Source organism: Photinus pyralis, unplaced genomic scaffold, assembly GCF_008802855.1.
Source record: "Photinus pyralis isolate 1611_PpyrPB1 unplaced genomic scaffold, Ppyr1.3 Ppyr1.4_LG1, whole genome shotgun sequence".
In the NCBI taxonomy this organism is placed as follows: domain Eukaryota; kingdom Metazoa; phylum Arthropoda; class Insecta; order Coleoptera; family Lampyridae; genus Photinus; species Photinus pyralis.
In genome coordinates this window covers 53819947-53839130 of record NW_022170249.1, presented here as the reverse complement: position 1 = coordinate 53839130, position 19184 = coordinate 53819947, and the positions used below count along the sequence as shown (strand labels likewise).

Below are 19184 nucleotides of genomic sequence, written 5' to 3'. Positions count from 1 at the left end.
AAGATGGAACTGCGCATGCGCAAACCTAAATTTTGAAACTAATGTTAGATTTTCCTTTGTTCCAAGCGCCTAAATATCAAATTTCCCTTAAATGCTTCCATAGATAAAAAAAGTTGGCACTGCGCATGCGCAAAATAAACTTTGAAACTGGCGCTAGGTTTTCCTTTATTCCAAGTGCCTATGTATCAAATTTCATTTAAATTCTTCCATAAATAAAAAAGTTGGCACTGCGCATGCGCAAAACCAAATTTTGAAATTGGCAGTTGATTATCCTTTATTCCAAGTGCCTATGTATCAAATTTCATTCAAATGCTTTTATAAGTAAAAAATTTTGCAATTCGGTTTATAAATGGTCGAGATGCGAAAAGGGCACTGTGAATTTTGAATCGATTCGATTCAACTTTTGGCATTGCGTATTATATGGCTAAAGCTATGCCCATATTGAATTTCATGCAATTCAGTTCATAACTAACGGAGATGTAAAAGCGATCGAACATTTCTAAACAAAGTTATCGTTCACACGGACAGATAGATGGACAGACAGACAAAGGAACAGACGGACAGACCAACAGGCAGACGACAGATAGCAATGCAAAATTATAAACGATCTCTAGGATCGTTAATAAACGGCAAAAGTGTAAAATTATGGAACATGTAAAAAACGGTTTTTTGTTTTTTTTACAATAACTTTTTTTGTAAGCGGTACAGAAAAAATTCCTTCCTTGGTACAAGACTCGACACCATAACGAACCAAATAGCGAAAAAAGTAGAACAATAGCTCTTAAGATAAAGAACTAGTAGTGTCGCAAAACGAGCGGACGGACGGACAAAGTGGCCACAATAGCGCATTTTTTTTGTGGAAATGCGCTAAAAAACGGGCACATTAGAAGGAATTGTGAATACAGCCGAGAGTGATGACGCTAGGAAGTGCCCAGAAAGGCTTCAAGCACATATTTCAAAAAGAAGTTAAATACCTTCATCATTAAGACTGATAACGAAACAATAATCTGAATATAAAAAACGCCGTTTCTAAAATTTTTCTTAAGGAGTATATTTTTCTAGCACGAGATTCCTTGTGGGAAAATATCCAGAGGGGATTAGGATGATGGGAATAATTTACATGTGCGAATTAAACTGTAATGAATTTTTGAGTTTTTCGGGGTGAATTCACGGCACCCTTGCTAGGAGACGTTCTTGCACTTTTTCTCATCGGGTGCTGTCAAGCTTTATCGGTTTCCGAGTCATATTGTAGTGCAATTCAAAGCTTGTTAAAAGTTTAACAACAAAGTAATGACGCAAGAACAAACTTGCACGGCGACGCTTTTTAATTTATTTAATTTTGGTAATTATTTTAAAAGATAAATCTCCGGTAAAAATAGTAAATATGTGGTTTGTGAATGGAAATACTTTTTTATACGTTTTTCACTTACCAATATGGAATGCGAAAAAAAATGATTAAAAGAGAAATCCAGAGTTATGGCGTTTTTAACAGTGTATATGATATAGGTTTATTTTATGAAACTCGTAAAAAGTTGGGTTCCGTCATTTATACGTGTCAGACCAATGCTACGAGCAAGTAATCGACTTTGTCGTAACGTTTTTAGGTTGCGGTGTTATAAACCACCCACCTAGAAGTTCGAATTATGGAGCATTCAAGCAGATGCGACGGCGGCGGCACTACAAATTGACATTCCGACTTTTTCCCAAGTTTTACGTTTATAATTGGGACGCTGCTAGTACAAAAGTCGACCATGTAGTATAAAAACTAAACCAAATAATTGTCGTGAAAAGATTAAGTATTAATGACTGAGGAGAGCATAGTATAAGTAGTTTACAAAGGAGTATTCGACTAATCGGGTATAATTGATTTAAAACTCAAGAAAGTAAATAAAAGCTTTGGTTAACTCTGAAATGTTTACTTTAGGGCTTAGGGTATGTTAGGATATCGATAAAGAAGTCATCGATTTTACATATTAATGTATGTTCAAAATGGTACAATGTTATTAAATAACGAAAGCTTGAGTGTGAATATACTTCGTTCGTCTATCGGCCCGTCCTATTTTTCTCGAAATTTTGGCTTATTAAAATAACAAAATCCAAGAAGTATTTTGTCTGAAGTTGTAAAGCAAAATGTTGTTTACTTTTTTGTTGTTGGATATATTATTATGAATATCAGTTCTTAGAGTTACTTTTAATGTCCCCCTTTTTGTAATGGTTTATCGTGGTTTAATGTACAAAGGCTCTTCTCCTAGTTTTTACATGTTCACTTCAAGTGGTTCTCAAGTTCCTTTTGATCGTTTTTCTCTTTTTCGTTTCTTCTGAACCTAGGGGAGAGCGGTTTACGAATTCATCGATTTTATAAATTGCGTTTTGTACTAATAACTTTTTTAATTTCCACCTGAATTCTGTGAAAGTTTTTATATTTTTCATGGTGCTGCTGGAGAGGTTGTTGAAGAGGTAATGCCCATGCTATCGGAAGAAATCTCGTTGCCTTCTTGTGTTCTGTTGTGTAAGTCCCCATTAGCGCACAAACTTATGGTGATTTTTGTATATGCATTAATAAAGGGCACAGCTTGGGGAACAAAATTTGTTATCAAAAGTGGGCAAAAGAAATCGATGGGACTTATTTTCAAGTTTATAGGTGTACCGCTAGAGAGCGTACCATTTATGGTTAAGTAGAATATGATTTTTTCCTAAAATATAAGTACCCAACAAACATACATAAAAAAATGTAGTTATATTCATCTAAGTTGTCTTTGAAACAAAAGAACACCTAACAAGCGATAATTAAAATAATAATTAAAATTAACATTCAATATAAATTATGAGCAACGAATAAATTATTCAAATTTTAAATCAGAGATATATAAATTATTTAATAAAGAAACAATAATTAAGACTAACGTTCTAAGGGTGCTATTTTAAAGTAGCATCGAATTTCCCAACTTGTGGACATATGTCTAGAAAATTGCGGAGAGCCCATCTCGTAAAGTTAAATAAAGGTTTGTGCACGTGCTTGCGAGTTATCGGTATACACGTACGTACGTCGGTGTCTAGTTTCATGCGAGCGGAAATGAGGCTAATGTATCCCTCTTTGCCAACATCTAGATGGACGGCCTGGTAATTGCTTCAGCTATTTTTATCAATTGAACAAACTCGATTGTAGTGAACTTTTCCAATTATTAGGAAAGAGGAGAGAGTGCGTTGAAGACGAAATTCCAAACAAATTGCACTCTGCGTTGTTATAGTAACAAACTGTCAACGTCTAGTGTAGACATGATTCGTACTGACAGTATTAGAAAATTGATCCCATTTTCCTTTCACCGAGCGCAGCCCGCAAGAAAGTGTGGTTATGCTTACAACTACAACGATCCTGATGGTTACTACCGTAGTCGCATAGGAAATCGGGAAGTTGTTGGTTATGGCATGAACGGAGAGCCAGTTTACTTTGATCGGCCCGATTTTCCGTTCCCCTCAATCCGTTACACTGCGCCCAGTTCTGACTTTCTGGTATGTGTAAATGCAAACGTTGTGTACCGTTAACAACTCCTTCTAGGCTCTCAGAGAGAAAGAAAGAGGCGATTGGCGCTTACTTACGCTCTGCGAAAAGAAAGAACTGTACAGATCCAATTTCTGCCAAACATTCACGGAATTCATGCAGCCAAGAAGCAGTTGGATGCTAGTTATAGGAGGCGTGTGCTTAGTGGTATCTGCAGGCCTTTGGGCCTCGGTGCTCATGCACAAATTTGTTTATAGCCAGACTCCACTGCCGTCGAGCTTTTGTGAGAGTTCACGGAAAGCACAGCTGAGGCGTATGCTTGAGATGCACGTGAATCCAATCACTGGACTTTCGACAAAGTGGGACTATGAGAAGAAGAAATGGAAGAAGAAACCCTGGTATATACCATTTGATGATCCATATTCCCCAGACTGTACTTATGAGTAGAGTACTTGAATACTACTTCATTTTTTCAATCTTATATAGTGTAGTATTTTGGGTTTTGTAACTGCTTTAGGCCCTTGTTGATAGACATGACAGTAATCAAAATAAATTTTTCGTGAAGAGTGTTCGAATTTATCCCACAATCATGGGGCGACTACAAATGAAAAAGAGGACTCAAATGTGTACACAGAATTGATTAATTACTTGCAAAAATGTCGCTGAAAATTTATAATGTTTTGTTTGGTTGGTCCAATACGGATACACTGTCAAACGTCCACACCACTACTTTGTTGCCATCGCGCTGGGCCGCGACATATGCCAAACAATGTGGTGGATTTTGTGGATTGGGGGGGTTGTGGGGGGCGGCGGCTAACTGGGTGTTATCCGACCCGGACGGGTACGGCCACAGCTTCGCCACTGGTATTCTGCCTTAGAGGGAACTCTGCTTTCTAGTGATAGCTTCTTCTCCGGGCGTTCATTGGCTTCAGATGTTCCTATCCTTTGGTCTCGTTCCCTTCCCTGTTTTCCCTCGTGTTAGGCTCTTTTTATTGTTGTCCTCTCTCCGCATTACTTTCTGTCCCCTTTTCCTCCTCCCCTTGGCTACTTGTCCTTGTGGCTGATTCTTCCTCCACCTCCAGTATTCTTCTGCTTTCTTTCTTCCTTTGATGTTTGTCTCTGCTATTCTCTTCCCATCTTCCCATGGTAATCCCCGAGACCTCTACCGTTTGGTTTATGGTGGTACGTTATGAATCTTGAGATTAAACTTAAAACTGTAAAAATTCGTAAAATCTCAACCACTGGACCGATTTCGATGAAATAAGCACTAAACAATTACAAATTTTGTACTCTACCGACATACATTTTTAAACCTATACAAACACAAAAACCCACTAAAAAAGGCCGGAGCTCGCTCAAAACACGTCCGCTCGCCATGAAAGACGAATTGGAATTGGATTGGATGGTTGATGGCGGCCGGCTTCAATTTCTGCGAATCGTAGCGATAAATTGGAACGTGTAAACAATAACAGCGATTTATCCCTACAATTTGTGACCAATTTTGCCGACGTGAACCATTTTTGTATCCGTTTGGGCTACTTGGACTGTCTCTAACGCACACGTTTTACATTTGGCGAGTGGCGATCAAGTTTGGCCACCCAAAAAAAATATTTAGCGACACATCGCTACTCATAAATCATAATCGAGATTAAGATTCTATTGTAAGCAAGTAATGTAAGCAATAAAATGCGAGTATAATTTGTATTAGTGGACAGAACCAAAAGACAAGTTGAAAAGTAAAAAAATAAAAACTGTATTAAACTGTGATCGACAATGAGATTGGAACAAGAAATCGTTACATGTAAACAGTACGCACTCTTTCGATTTATTGAACGATAAGTTGAACAATCAGATCGTTACGATTTATCGAAGCCAAGATCGTAGCATCTAAACCGCGCTTAACGTCAATATGATTTCATTGTATTTCCTATTTTTAAATTATACTGCAGGTATAATAAAAAATACTATAAGATACACGTGTATAATTGGTCTTTAAAGCACTTGCAACGTTAAAGGCACTCCGCTTTGCGTCGTGCCCTTAAACTCGTTGCGCGTGCTTTAAAGACTTGATTATACACTTGTATCTTAATATACTATTCTCTTCAAAATTCTCCTCAAAATTTGACAATTTTTCGAATTTTTTTGGAGAAATTAAATCGCGCCGGCGCCGACGGCGGCAAAATTTTGAATTGAGGCATAAGCTAAGACCTGCCACAAAATTTTTAGGTACTTTATCGAAAAAAATAAATTTAACAAATGTCATATGTCATGCGGTTTAGCTACTCTTGTGTGTACGATGGCATTTTAGTTGACTGCTATTGGTACCTATTCAAGATACGACAATTGTGTCATTCAAAAACTGTGTAATACCTAATTGTAACTGTAATTCTGATCTCGACAAAATTTGGTATTTGGGATGTTTTTAACAATAACGAATAGCCTTTGTCTAGATTCTAGAAGATTCATTGCATAGTGCTCAGATAAATTTCCAGTCGGAATAATTTTTTATGATGCCATATTTTGTTGAGATCAGCTACCAGCTGCGTTATCTTGGAAAAAAATTAAAGAAGAAATGCAAATTTTGATTTCCCAAACAGAACACTTTGATTTATTTGGAAATAATGTTCGATTTGGTTACCTCTACCTCCCTGTATACTTTCCACGATAGGTGATAAATAACTTCCAAAAGAGCAGCAGAAATGCTAAAAGTCTAAACTGGGTCTTTTGTGTTCTTTTCGAGTCCAAATTATACGAGAAGGACGTGTGAACTCTTTGCTGCCTTTGTTCTTGCTACATTATAATGAAGGTAAAATGAATGCTCTACAGACCGAAAAGGTCGAGCAACCCCACGTTGCAAATGTAATTAGTGAAAGCGTATTATAAAAACCAACCAATCAAACAAAATTTGGTCGGTTCTGTTTAACAAAGTTAACGAACTTAACAAATAAAACTAAACACAAAAACGTGACAATAAATCAAATAAAATTGGAAGACCCTTTTCCTTTCGAAAAGCGGCCACGTTCCAATAGCTTTCGGTACATAATTAATTGAAAGGCTTCCGAAATATTCAACTATGTACGATGTGACACGAAACGTTTTCCTTTTCGGAATTCTTTTCTGACGTGAAAGCACGCACCCTCTTTGCCGAATGATGCAATGGTTTTTGTTCTTCGCCCTTTTGCATATTTAATACCTAATATGATAGAAAACTGCTACGACGCTTCTTTTTCGATATAATTAAGGGAAAAGCGGTAAGAAAATATATATGAGAGCGAACGTAATAATGGAAGGGTGAAATTATTTCTGAAAGTTTTGGAGAAATATATTTCGTCTATATACAATATATCTTTTCAACTAAAAGAAGTATTGGAAATAATTCAAAGTGAAGTTTCCCACATCGACGTTGGAAACCCCAAAATTCAAGTAAACCTTATAGAGAGAACAGCAAAAGCACCCGACCGCAATAAGGGTTAGAAACTCGCCCCCAACGGATCGTCATTGTGGACCCTTATCTTGGATGTCCACCCACCGCCCTAGCGCTGCAGGATGAGGAGATGACCCTTTCCTATCGTAGAGGGTCGAATCGGATCCGTTATAGGTTGAGGGGGCGGGTGGGAGACTCATGGACGCCAGGAACTCGCTAATATAAGGTTTCTAAAGAGACGCAAGCTTTGGCTACTGCTACATTCTAGAAATAAAAACGAGAGATTTTCAGGTTGATGAATGTGAATTATACGCTAGCTCTGTTACTTTCTGATAAAAAAAAAGTAGACATGTTCTCGAAAAAACCATTGTTGAAAATTTAACGATTCTTTTGCTAAAGTGGCTAAAGCGAGACAAGTTTTGATGGGTTTGCTTTTATAGCGCAGTAAGATCTTAATGGTCGCCGATAACAGTACTTCATGGTTCACACGACTTCGAAGCCTCTGGAATTCATACCGTGCCATATTGAAGATGAAATTTTAAATTGATTTCGAATCCTATAAAACGACTAATTCGATTACCTTGGAACACCGTTAAATTAAGTTTTACTCTTTTATTATAATCGGAAGCATTTGTTAAGAAATGCGACGTCGATCGATTCGAATTTTCATTAACAGGTGCATAACGGCACATGTTATCACGTCAGCGCAGACGAACATTCAGGTGAAGGTTGTACTTATTTCGTATTGTACGTTGTAATCGTGGCACTACTATCCGCCTAGCAAAATATCAAGGGTATAAAGCTCGGATGCACGGGTGCGGATACAGGGTTCCCAGTCCACCCTTCATCAAGTAAATTGCAGCAGCAGTCCTCGTTTCGGATATCTGGCAGGTCGGAGTCGCAGCCTTAAAGGGAGTCGGGATTTTCTAACACCCACTCAGATCAACCAACCCCTCCGTTATGTAACCTTTTAAGTTTGCGCAAAAAAAAACTAATTACGGTCAGCTGCATTAAATAAAATCTACATCTTTTGTCCAATACAAACACAACGAAAATTACAAAATTGATGGAAAACAAAGAACCTCGGTTTTCTAATTTAAGTCTTTCCTTTTATTCGCCCGATACCAGGAACAGTTTGTGTAAAGTGTTGTCCATTTCCATTACTTATTGTCTTTGTGAAATGAAAAATTCTGAAGAAATGGCACAATAGTGTGAGAAATATTGTCCTATATAACACATCCTTTCTTTTGAAGACGTGAAAAATGTGTACAGAAGGACGTGCAGGTCCTTAAAACAAAACGCAGAAGAATATTGATTAGGCTGTTATCTGACATTACTCTTTTGCGCTTTTACTACAAGAACACTAAAGTTTAACGAAACGAACGCTACTAATTTGACGATGAAGACTGGCAAATTAGGAAGGGTGTGATAGATTAACGCCTACACAATTTACGTTTCGGACTGTGATGACGGGTTCAACACACCGTCCATTAGTATATTTACAATCCACAATCGATAATCTTGGTGCTTTTATTTCACTTTTCGTTTTACAGATTGTTCAATCAGTAAACCGCTCCCCTCAGTTAGGGCTCAATTTAAGGTTTTCTCACATTAAAATTGTAAATGGTAAGTTTTGAATAATCCCACTTGCAAAGCAATTTTTCAATAGATTTACGATTAAAGCGGATAATTAGACTACACCGTGCGGTTTGACCTAGTGTAAATAGAAAATTGCTTCAGGGGTTTGGGTAATTGCACTTGACTCATGTAGTGAAATTTTGCGATTAGCTAAAGCGTGAGATAAAAACAAACGCTCGTAAATTTGTTTCTTTATGACAAGCAAATTATTTTTTTTGATAAAAATATTCCCCAAATATTATATTTATAGTGACTATTTATTACGCGGAATTCCGAGTTTGCAATTCAAAATTCCGAGTTACAAATCAGATTTTTTTAATTTAAATTGTAACGAAGCACCCATATCCAGCCTTGAAGTTTACCCGCCTTATGATGACTACCCTGTATATACACGAATAGTTCGTTTCGTTACTAAGAAACCGTAGTTTTTGAATTCACTTATTTGCTCTAGACGGGCGACTTTTTCTCATTCTTCGTTTTCTCATTTCTTCGTTTTTTGTTAATAACAATATGTTCCGACCGTTTCCGGCCAGGGGAACTATGATTTTCGGATTCAGCGGATTTTTTTACATAGAGTACGTTTGGTTTCGTTGAGTGAAGTGACAACATCCAGCCCAAACCATAATTTGACTCGATACACATTCGATGTGTTGGGGCATTTTTTATTAATGTTACGGAAAATTACATATTATGGGGTGCAAATTTTGTTATGCACCTTGCATATGTAACGTTTTTAATCCTTTTACATTGTGTTTGATTATGTTTGTGTAAGGAATTTTAAATTTTACCAGCAGTATAGCACTAATTTAAATCAAATATTTTTTTAAATCAGAAGTCATTTGATTAAATCAATTGATTCAAATCATCTCAATCTTGTTTGAGAAACTATTTTTTTGCAACTTCAGAGGAACTTGGCACACCCTTAAGAAAAAATTGAACAAATCTTGAGTGAAATATGATGGCAATTTGAGAACTTAAGAGGTACTTGGGTAAAACTTTACGGTCATTTAAAATGAAGTTAAAACGGGCATAACGTTTTGAGAATAAGCAAGTATGAGAGAAAGAAATGAACTTGATAGAAGGAATTGAACGTAGTTTGTGGGGAAAGTGAATAGAATTTGAGAGCATGAGAAACTTTTGGGGGAGTTAACGGAGCTTGAAAAGAAGGGTAAATATTTTGACATGCCCAAGTAGTAACATTTCAGTACCTACTTAACACTTACTAGAAAAAAATGACCCATGACATGGACCGACAAGTGACGGACGGGCAAAGATTTTTGTCGTATATAATTCACTAGTATAATTTTTCTAAAATTTCTAATCAGTAGTAACCTAATGAAAAACAGTTTGAGTAAAAACCAAAGGATCACGATAGCTACTTTCGCCATTTCATTGTGATTTTTGAGCAAATACCACAATTTGGTAAACCTGTACAGCGACACATTTGTTTGGAAAATAGTTGAAAATTACCCAGTGTATACCTACAAATTTATCTTACACTGCATATTTGGCCATCGTTTATAAATTCCTGCTATAAAGGGAAGTTACTTCAGGTTTTCTATATCTAGCGCAAATAAAGCAATCAAATTGAAGGTGTCCATTCTTTGAACTTCCACTTGTCCCACAAGTGTTGGTATCCAGGCCCGTAGCCAGAATAAACTAGCCGGAGGTGGCAGACAGTGTTCTGGGTGGGGCTTAAGAAAATGGATTGTTTTTTTTCAAAACAACTGCAATTTTTTATTTTTCCAGTTATAAAATTTACGGAGTACCCTCTGCAATTCAACTGTTTGTGTTATTTCTTCTTCATACACTAGAAATGACAAATTGGCGAACCTTTGCGGTGTCATTGCTATCGCTTGAAGTTTATTAGCGAGCGACAAAGCTCGTTCATGGTTTTGGATTTTCAGTCCGTCCGTCCGTCCATCCGATTGCGTACTTGATCACGATTTCGAATTTTACAATTCTGTTTTCGGTAATACAACAATGGTCAAGTGAACAACTGATTAAATTTCGGTCATAACTCGTCAACCGGAAGTGACCTTGTCGCTCGTTATCTACATTGGTTCAGTTTATGTATCCTCGTCAGGACCGAGAAAGTGCGAACTGTGGCGAACAATTTAGACCTACGTAACTTCACATGCCAATAAAAGCAACAGCGGCGTCGAATCTGGAGTGGCTGATGATGACAAAGATGTATCTTTAGTTGCACTTACAGAAAGATCAGTTTGAATATTAATTGTCGTATTCAAACGAATGAATTAAAAGAAAAAATCCGATACAAATGAATACCGAACGATTCTCGAAAACTTTACACATCCATCATTCTTACATCTACGTAGGTGATAAAACTATTGCGATCTTTCTGACATCCTTAAGTACCAAATTTTCAAAGCGGTTGGACGTTGCTAAACGAAATTTTCGTACGCACGGACAGACAGACAGCAATAGAAAATTATAAACGATCTCGAGGATCGTTAATAGAGTAGAGTAGAGTAGATGCAGTGAGTCCGCATATATACATGGAAAATATGTCAACAGTTACAATATAACGTAAAATAATAAAACGGTACAAACAAATACGATACAATTATAAAATTATAGAAAATATAGTTACAGTATGCAGTTATAATGTAAGGTCGCTACAACGCCATATTATGTAAAGGATTCATTAATGGAATAATATTCAGCATTAACTAAGAAGGACTTTAAGGTGTAATAAAAGCAGAAACTTCTCAATTTTATTGCATTGTTCCATAAGTAGCACTGGTAGTTAACACGACTGATATGGATTTCATGGAGGTACTGGGCTCGGATCGACAGTGTAAATTCCGTTGCTGGAGGGTATTTTTGTGTCAACAAATCAACAGTCTTGATTAGTGTACATGCAACATACGAATTCTTCTAGGCCTATCAGTAACGTGTCTTTTAATAATTGTGATGATCTCAATGACGTAAGAATAGGTAAGGAGCTTGCTCATTTCTGCAAGTATTCAATAAGTGATGTCATAAAAGTCAAAATTTTTCTAGATGTCCTTATATACAATTTTGGAGGGAGTTATAACGCCTAAACCCCCCTCCCATGAATGCGCCCTTTATATTTTAAACATCTGATGTAATTATTTTCATTGTTTTATTGCCTCGAATAGATTTTGTTTTGTGTTTTTAGTAATTCATCGCAGACGTTGATATAACTAGTATCTTGTTTTTAATCTGGTGCTATGATACCTCGTTGAAAAGAGAATTAAAACATCTATCAAGTAATCTAAATATCCAATATGGCGCCTATTTAACTTTAGGGAGTTGTTAACGTTCCTCAAAAGTAGCCATCTTGAATTTTTTACGGCAATTCTAAATTAAGCGTATCAAAGACAGTAAAGACTAAAACTGCGAAACATTGTCAATTTAACCAATTCTCTATCTTTAAAAATAAGAAAGAATGCAATCCCACGCGATCTGGGACACACTGTATATTCAAAATTTGAGCAAAATCCGTCGAGTCTTGGAAAATTGCCAACGTTGTTTGACTACAAAAGTAAAACAAAAAAAATTGAACATAATGTATTCACTTGAGAATGAAGGTTTAATATATTGTGCAGGACAAAAGTAATGATCGCCGAATGGGTTAATCCTGCAGCATACCCAATCAACATTTGAATATATTGTGCAACTTGGAAAGGCGAACCAACAAATTAAGGTGATCTCCTTCTTGAAGAAACTGACGGAGCTCGATGTCATAGGCATGTTAGTTGTTTATGCTGCAAAGTTTACCTATTAGGCAATCATAACTTTTGTCAATGACCGTACATGTACGTATATATATACAGGCTGTTTCTGGCAAAACGTTACCTAAAGTTATTTAGACTTCCATTAAGAATTTAAACCTGAAAATTTGCATACCAACATGATCTATCGAAAGAAAATATCATGATCGTGTCACTTTCTTATTTTAAATAGAACACCCTATATTTTATTGCATTTTTGAAATCTAAATGAAAATCTATGTCTTTTGATACCATTTCCCTTTACCTAGCATCAAAGGTTTTCAAGTTATTAAAGATTTTTTCAAATTTTTGACATTTGACTACTTCTCTTTAGCGCCCTGTACCTGTGGCTCCGTTGATTTGAATTCCAAACAGTCTTCCCAAATCAACAATACTGACGTGATGCTACATGCGAATGATTTAAATTTGGATCGCCCTTCTACAAGGTGTTTTAAAATTAATGGTCAAGTTTAAGAACTTCGAAATAATTTGAAAACCTTTGACGCTATGTATAGGGAAATGTGGTATCAAACGACATAGATTTTCATGTAGATTTTGAAAATGCAATAAACTATAGGGTGTTCTGTTTAAAATAAGAAAGTTGCTATCCACTTCCGGTTGTACGATCATGATATTTTCTTTCGATAGAGCAGAAAAAACTGTGTTGATTTGCAAATTTGCAGATTTAAATTATTAATAGAAGTACTTTTAGGTAACGGTTTGCGTGAAACAGCCTGTATACAGATGGGCAAAAATTTAAAAGTTGTTTAAAATGATCTAAAACGTCGACATTTGATGACATTTTGACATGTACAAAAATCGGCGATCGCAATAGCCATCTAGTTCAAGCTAGGAAGCTTAAAATCAAAGTTAAATTAATATTATCTCTATTATCTGAACGGATAAATATAAGTACCATAATTGTGTTTTTTTGTCTTCCAGTGATCTATGAGCCCTGCAATGGAAAGTAAATTTCAAATAGTACAGTTAATAACTTACTAAATAGTTTTCACGTTATATTTCATATCGTATTCTAGTTGAAATTTAAAAGTGAAATCATATTGTAGTTGACTCTGGGCGTACGAGGACAAACAACAACCAACACAGCTTGACATCAAATTGGATCAACCTATAATGAACCGCGGGTAAGTTTAATTAAATTCGCAGCGATAATGGACAAAAATGGTTTGCTACACAAATGTCTTAACACATAAGGTACTGCAGGAAAACTTCGTGCAGTGTATGTCTTACATCCTTAACACTGGAAAACAGGAAATGGATCAGCATACGTCTCCAAAATTTCAATTGATTCAGTCGATAAGAGGATTGCGCAAACGACGTACCTACATCGATGGAATTTGGTCCTTTGCACTTCTGATGACTTCTCAAGCCCAAAAAAAGTACTTGGAAAGTAACGAGGCCGATCTTACTTCAAAGAAGTTCGACTTGAAAATGCAAAAAATAGTGGCAGAACCGATTGTCGATAAAAGCTATAGGCAAATAAGTTAAATGGGAACAATGAAACGTTCAGTCTACATCAAACAAAACTACGGGTGATGATTAGTAATCGTGAAGTGCACTTCAACTGTAAGAAATAACGCAGAATCGACTTATACTCGTTTTACTATAACTTTTTTTTGTGACGTGCCGGGTTAAAGGCAGTGGCTGATTCAGCTCCCACGAAGCCATAATCTCCAGGGAAACGGCGTAAACCTTCGCTCCGGACATCCGATTGACAGCCGATCCTGATGGAGAAACAACTTTCAAGTAGAGCCGCCCAACCTAAATCTTTGGTTTCCAACTTAAAATTAGCTGCCAGCAACACTGGCACAGAAATTAATTACTTATCACGTGGAAAAATAAGAAAAAGTGAAAAACAAATGCATCTTTCGGAAGCGGAGCGCTAATGAAGGGATAGTTTAAAGGGTAGCGTTTAGTTGTGAATATATTTCATTGTGCGCGCCCTAAAATTATTAATCCCAAAAATATTTATAGGTGCTGATACTGACAAAAAGGTGATGTAGTTTATACTTTTATTCACGTACCACGCATATTTGGACCGTACGACCCCGGCCAGTGTTTGATCGATAGTGTCCACCCTGGATACCGCAACCCCCGCTCGAACTCGAAACCCCTATATGGCCCGTAGGCTCACACCCTACCCCTTGGATAAACCAAACTGTCAGACCCAACCCTATACAACTACAGTTATAATTCACGGTTAGGCCGGGGGTTGAAAGCTATTCTATTACATATCAATATCTATAATGTGCATTCCGGAAGTTAATAGTACGTAATTTGTTCTGTATGTTGCAATTTACTGGATACAGCCAGTATTTGCTTACGGCATTTTTTTTATTCAGGGACTTTGAAAAGCTGCAATAATGAAATTCTCTAGTAACATCGAAATTTCGTACCTGTTTACAAGTACGCGTTCGATCACAGTAATTAAATGGCCCGTTATTTGCCATCTTTACGAGATTTAATTTCGATTGCCGATAATTTCATATTTTGAATATAAGGTTGGTAGTAGACGTATGTACCGTGAACTGTAATCACTTAAGAAGTGAGCATAAGAAAGGTATTAAAATGAATGCTCGCAATATATTATTTGTAGTGTTGAAAGAATTTAATTGGCGTACTTCGGCGGCAGCCACCTAATTGCCGTTCATCTCTTCGCCTGATGTAGATTTCGTTTTGCTTCCGTTTAATTTGTAGGATGCTGTGGCTGACCTGTTGATTGTACCTATACAAAGTTCCGTAATGCAATCTACGTGTAAGCTACACAACAGAAGAAAAACGTAAAAAAATTCACTTCAATTTTACCCGTATCTTTGTTGAGTTTGTATGTTTCTTACTTTAATAACACTGCGATAATAATTGATGGTAAATGTAAAAGCTATTATCTAGAGTTTCGTTTGTGTTCGTATAACTAATGATTTTAATTAGTGACGATGTTCGGTATCCGCCTCTAATTGTGTAACCTCTGTTGTGATTATCCTAGTTAACTTAACACTATTTCCAAGATTTCGTGCTACACTGTTTCTACTGCAGCTATTGGTGCATTTCGCATATAGGTACTAGAATCTTTTAACATAATCGAACAAACTAAAGATTTGTTATCAATCGTAAGTGTTGTTAATTACCTTTGCACGTCATTATGGAACGCCGTTTTACTTTTTATTACGAAAGTTTACAATGTAACATTATAAACAACAGTTAATTTTATTTCCCGATTTATTATGTTTGTTGTTTTTATGTGAAACATTAAATATGTTTGTTTAAAAAACTTCACTTAATTGAAATGATGTATGAATTATATAGCAATGTGTATAACGAAAGTTTAACAATACAAATCAACAAACGAATACATAAACGAACAGTAATATAACAAACTAGAACTAATTCAACAAACATAAAAATTTATTCATATTAAATGTGGGATTAAAATTATGAACAAACATTTTAATTCAACAATCATATTTTTTTTTTTTTTTTTTAAATTAAGGCTTCAACTGCAGAGGTTATTTCGCCTAATTTTTTTTTTACTCATGGTATGTAACAGAGTATGTACAAGCTACTAACACTCACGTATGACGTTACAATTTGTCATATAGATTTATCGCCTTTAAGAAATTTATAGTGTTTTTAATATCTGTTATGTTTTTTAAGTTTCCCTCTATATTATCGCTTAGATTAAAAAGCCTCCGTTGTACATTATATACAGGACAGTCACAGATAATGTGTTTGACAGTGGTATGAACATTACATGTTACGCACATTGGTGCGTTTTGACCCAAAAATATATGCCCATGGGTTAGAGAGGTGTGCCCGATTCGTAAGCGATGTGCCTTTGTAGTATTTTTTCGATCTGCTATGAAGGGTAGGTATTTCATTTTTACAGAATTCTTAACATAATATAGTTTATGTTTTAAATCCTTCCATTTTCTCTGCCATTTATTGAAAATATGGTCTTTCAGATAGTTTGCATAGTCGATACATTTCACAAAAGACACATCCTGTGTATGTTCAAGAGTGGCGCTCCGTGCAGCTGCATCCGCCTTGTCGTTTCCCGCGACACCAACATGACTTGGTATCCACAAAAAGAGAACCCGGCAACGACGAATGGCTAAAATGTGTACCAGATATTGAAGTCTTTGAACAAATGGGTCAGGAGAGAACAGGTCTAGCAAACCCTCCAGGGCACTGCGAGAGTCACATGCTATTAGGCAAGTTGTATGTGTGTGCTTGGTGAAAGTAAGATACAAGAGAGCTTGCCACAGAGCATATTGCTCTGCGAAGTAGATTGACGCAATCTTGTTGAGAGACCAGGAATTCACCTCATCATCTACCACAAAAGCAGAGCCTACGCCGTCGTTTGTTTTGGATCCATCAGTGTAAATTATTTTGTCGTAGTTCCTTTCATTTAATGTCTGTAAGACTTTTTGTCGCCATAAGTGGCTGCTTGTTTGGTTTTTTTGATTTTCGGTCAGACTAAAATCTATTTCAATTTGGTTAAGTTTCCAGGGTGGTAATTCTGACAGGCATACATTAATTAACTCTGGTGGTATGAGTTGTTCCGAGATCAAGAGAGTCCTAAACCTCCCGAATGCTGATTTCTGTGGGGAAGTTTCTATGAAGGTAAGTTGGTTATGAGGATGATTTTTGTTGCTCATTATTTTAATCATATATTTTGTTAGTAGTAATGTACGCCTGTTTTCCAATGAACAGATGCCCGATTCACAATATAAACTTTCGGCGGGGCTAGTTGGAAATGCACCCAAACAGTACCTTATACCCATATTGTGTATGGGATTGAGCGACATAAGTGTACTTCTACATGCCGAGCCATATGCTATGCAGCCGTAATCAATGCGGGATAGGACTAGGGATCTATATAAATTGATCATCGTTTTGGGCTCAGCGCCCCAGTTGGTATGTGCCAATACTTTAAGTATGTCCAGAGTTTTCATACATCTCTGCCTGAGGTCCATGATATGGCTCTTCCAAGTTAACTTGGAATCGATAATCAAACCCAAGAACCGTACTGTATCATAACATGGTATTGGTACATCATTTAGATAGAGCAATGGGTCGTAGTGTGGCTTCCGTAGTCTGCAGAAGTGCACACATTTTGTTTTTTCAGGTGAAAAAACAAAACCCACCGACTGCGCCTGCTTGTACACTGAGTCAATCGATGATTGCAATTTGCGCTGGATTTCTCCAACGGTTTTACCACGGCAGAATAGAGTCAGATCATCTACATATAATAGGCTTTCGATATCACTGTGCAGCTGTGTGGTAATTTCATTTATCGCCAGAGCAAACAACGTGCAACTCAGCGTTGTGCCTTGGGGAACTCCATTTTCTAAAATTTTGGACGACGACAGGACATTACCTATACGAACATAGAATAAACGATTGGATAAAAAGGACGCCACAAACTTGGGTAAGTAACCACGCAAGCCATATTTATGCATTCTGTGCATTATTCCGTATCGCCACGTCATATCGTACGCACCCTTCAGGTCAAAGAAAACCGCAATTAGATGTTCTCGTTTTTCGAAAGCTTCTTGAATTTGGAGATCTAGGTAAGCAAGATGATCAGTTGTGGACCTATATCGACGGAAACCTGCCTGCTGTTGTACAAGGAGGTTGTTTTTCTCAAGCCACCACATTAGTCGATTGTTCACCATTCTCTCTAACAGTTTACCCAAACAGGAGGTAAGACTAATTGGTCTATAACTACTGCGGAGAGACGGATCTTTTCCTGGCTTTAGGATGGGAATAATGATAGCCTTTTTCCATTGAGGAGGATACAGACTATTTGTCCAGAGGTCATTGTACATAGACAGCATACAAGGTAGGAAGTTATCAGGGAGGTTTTTTAGCATGTCGTTTTTAATTGCATCTAATCCAGGAGACGTTACCTTCGTCTGTTTAATTGCTGTTTTCATTTCCATCAAGGTGAAAGCTAAGTTATACGCGAGCTGTTGAGAGCATTCAAAATTCAGATTAATCTCCCTGTCATTTTTGTTTTCAGCAAACGTGGGTTCGTAGTTCGTGGTACTGCTAACCCGTTCAAAGTGATCCGCAATCAAATTTGCTATTTCTTGGCGGCTTTCGACAACATTACCAATGTCGTTCACAAGAAAGGTGATGCCCTGAAAAGAGCTCTTGCCAGAGATGGCTTTAACTCGCCTCCAAACTTCACTAGGAACTGTTTCAGATGTAATTGAAGAGGTATACTCGTTCCAGCTTTTCTTTTGAGCTTCCCGTACAGTACGTTTACAAAAAGCACGAGAACGTTTGAAGTTAATCATGTTTTCCATGTTCATTTGCCTCTGATATTTACGTAGAGCCTTCTTCTTCTCTCTAATTGCAGCTTTCACTTCCTGAGTCCACCACGGTACGCATCCCCTGACAGGACGGGCAGTCGAACGAGGGATGCGTGAAACTGCAGCATCGTAGATTGCGCCAGTGATGGAGTCTACATCTAACGAATCTGGAGTACTCAAGTTTTGCCTAAAGAGGTCCCAATTTGCCTTCCTTGATATCCATCCTTCCGATGTCAGCTGGATCTGTTGCGCAGTGTTCGTTCTTATAACAATAGGAAAGTGATCGCTGTTATGGAGGTCGCTTTCCGTTTGCCAGTCTAGAGATACCGCCAGCCTACTAGAACAAATGCTCAAGTCAAGTGCAGTGAAGGTATTTGAACGCATGTTAAAATAAGTGGGGGACCCACTATTGAGTAGCAGTAAATCATCCCGATTCAGCCATCCTTCTAGGTCTCTTCCCTTTGCATTAGTGGATTCACAACCCCACAAAACGCTGTGAGCGTTGAAATCACCCAACAGGAGGA

At 37.1% G+C, this 19184-nt stretch overlaps 2 protein-coding genes across 2 annotated transcripts in view; both read left to right on the top strand.

Annotated features, from left to right (window-relative positions):
* Positions 1 to 19184, top strand: part of LOC116162927 — a 318902-nt gene that overhangs the window by 189522 nt on the left and 110196 nt on the right. The window lies entirely within an intron of this gene.
* On the top strand, positions 2993 to 3980 carry LOC116179932. The gene is made up of 3 exons (XM_031499760.1): positions 2993 to 3120; positions 3167 to 3510; positions 3557 to 3980. The coding sequence occupies exons 2-3, from the start codon at positions 3277 to 3279 to the stop codon at positions 3944 to 3946; spliced, it is 624 nt and encodes a 207-aa protein (XP_031355620.1). The 5' UTR covers positions 2993 to 3120; positions 3167 to 3276; the 3' UTR covers positions 3947 to 3980.

What these genes read in the sequence shown, in the direction of transcription:
- LOC116179932 (XM_031499760.1), top strand. Translation starts at nt 3,277, where the DNA reads ATGATTCGTACTGACAGTATTAGAAAATTGATCCCATTTTCCTTTCAC. An exon ending in CGCCCAGTTCTGACTTTCTG is followed by an intron (nt 3,511 to 3,556) that starts GTATGTGTAAAT and finishes AACTCCTTCTAG; the next exon opens with GCTCTCAGAGAGAAAGAAAG.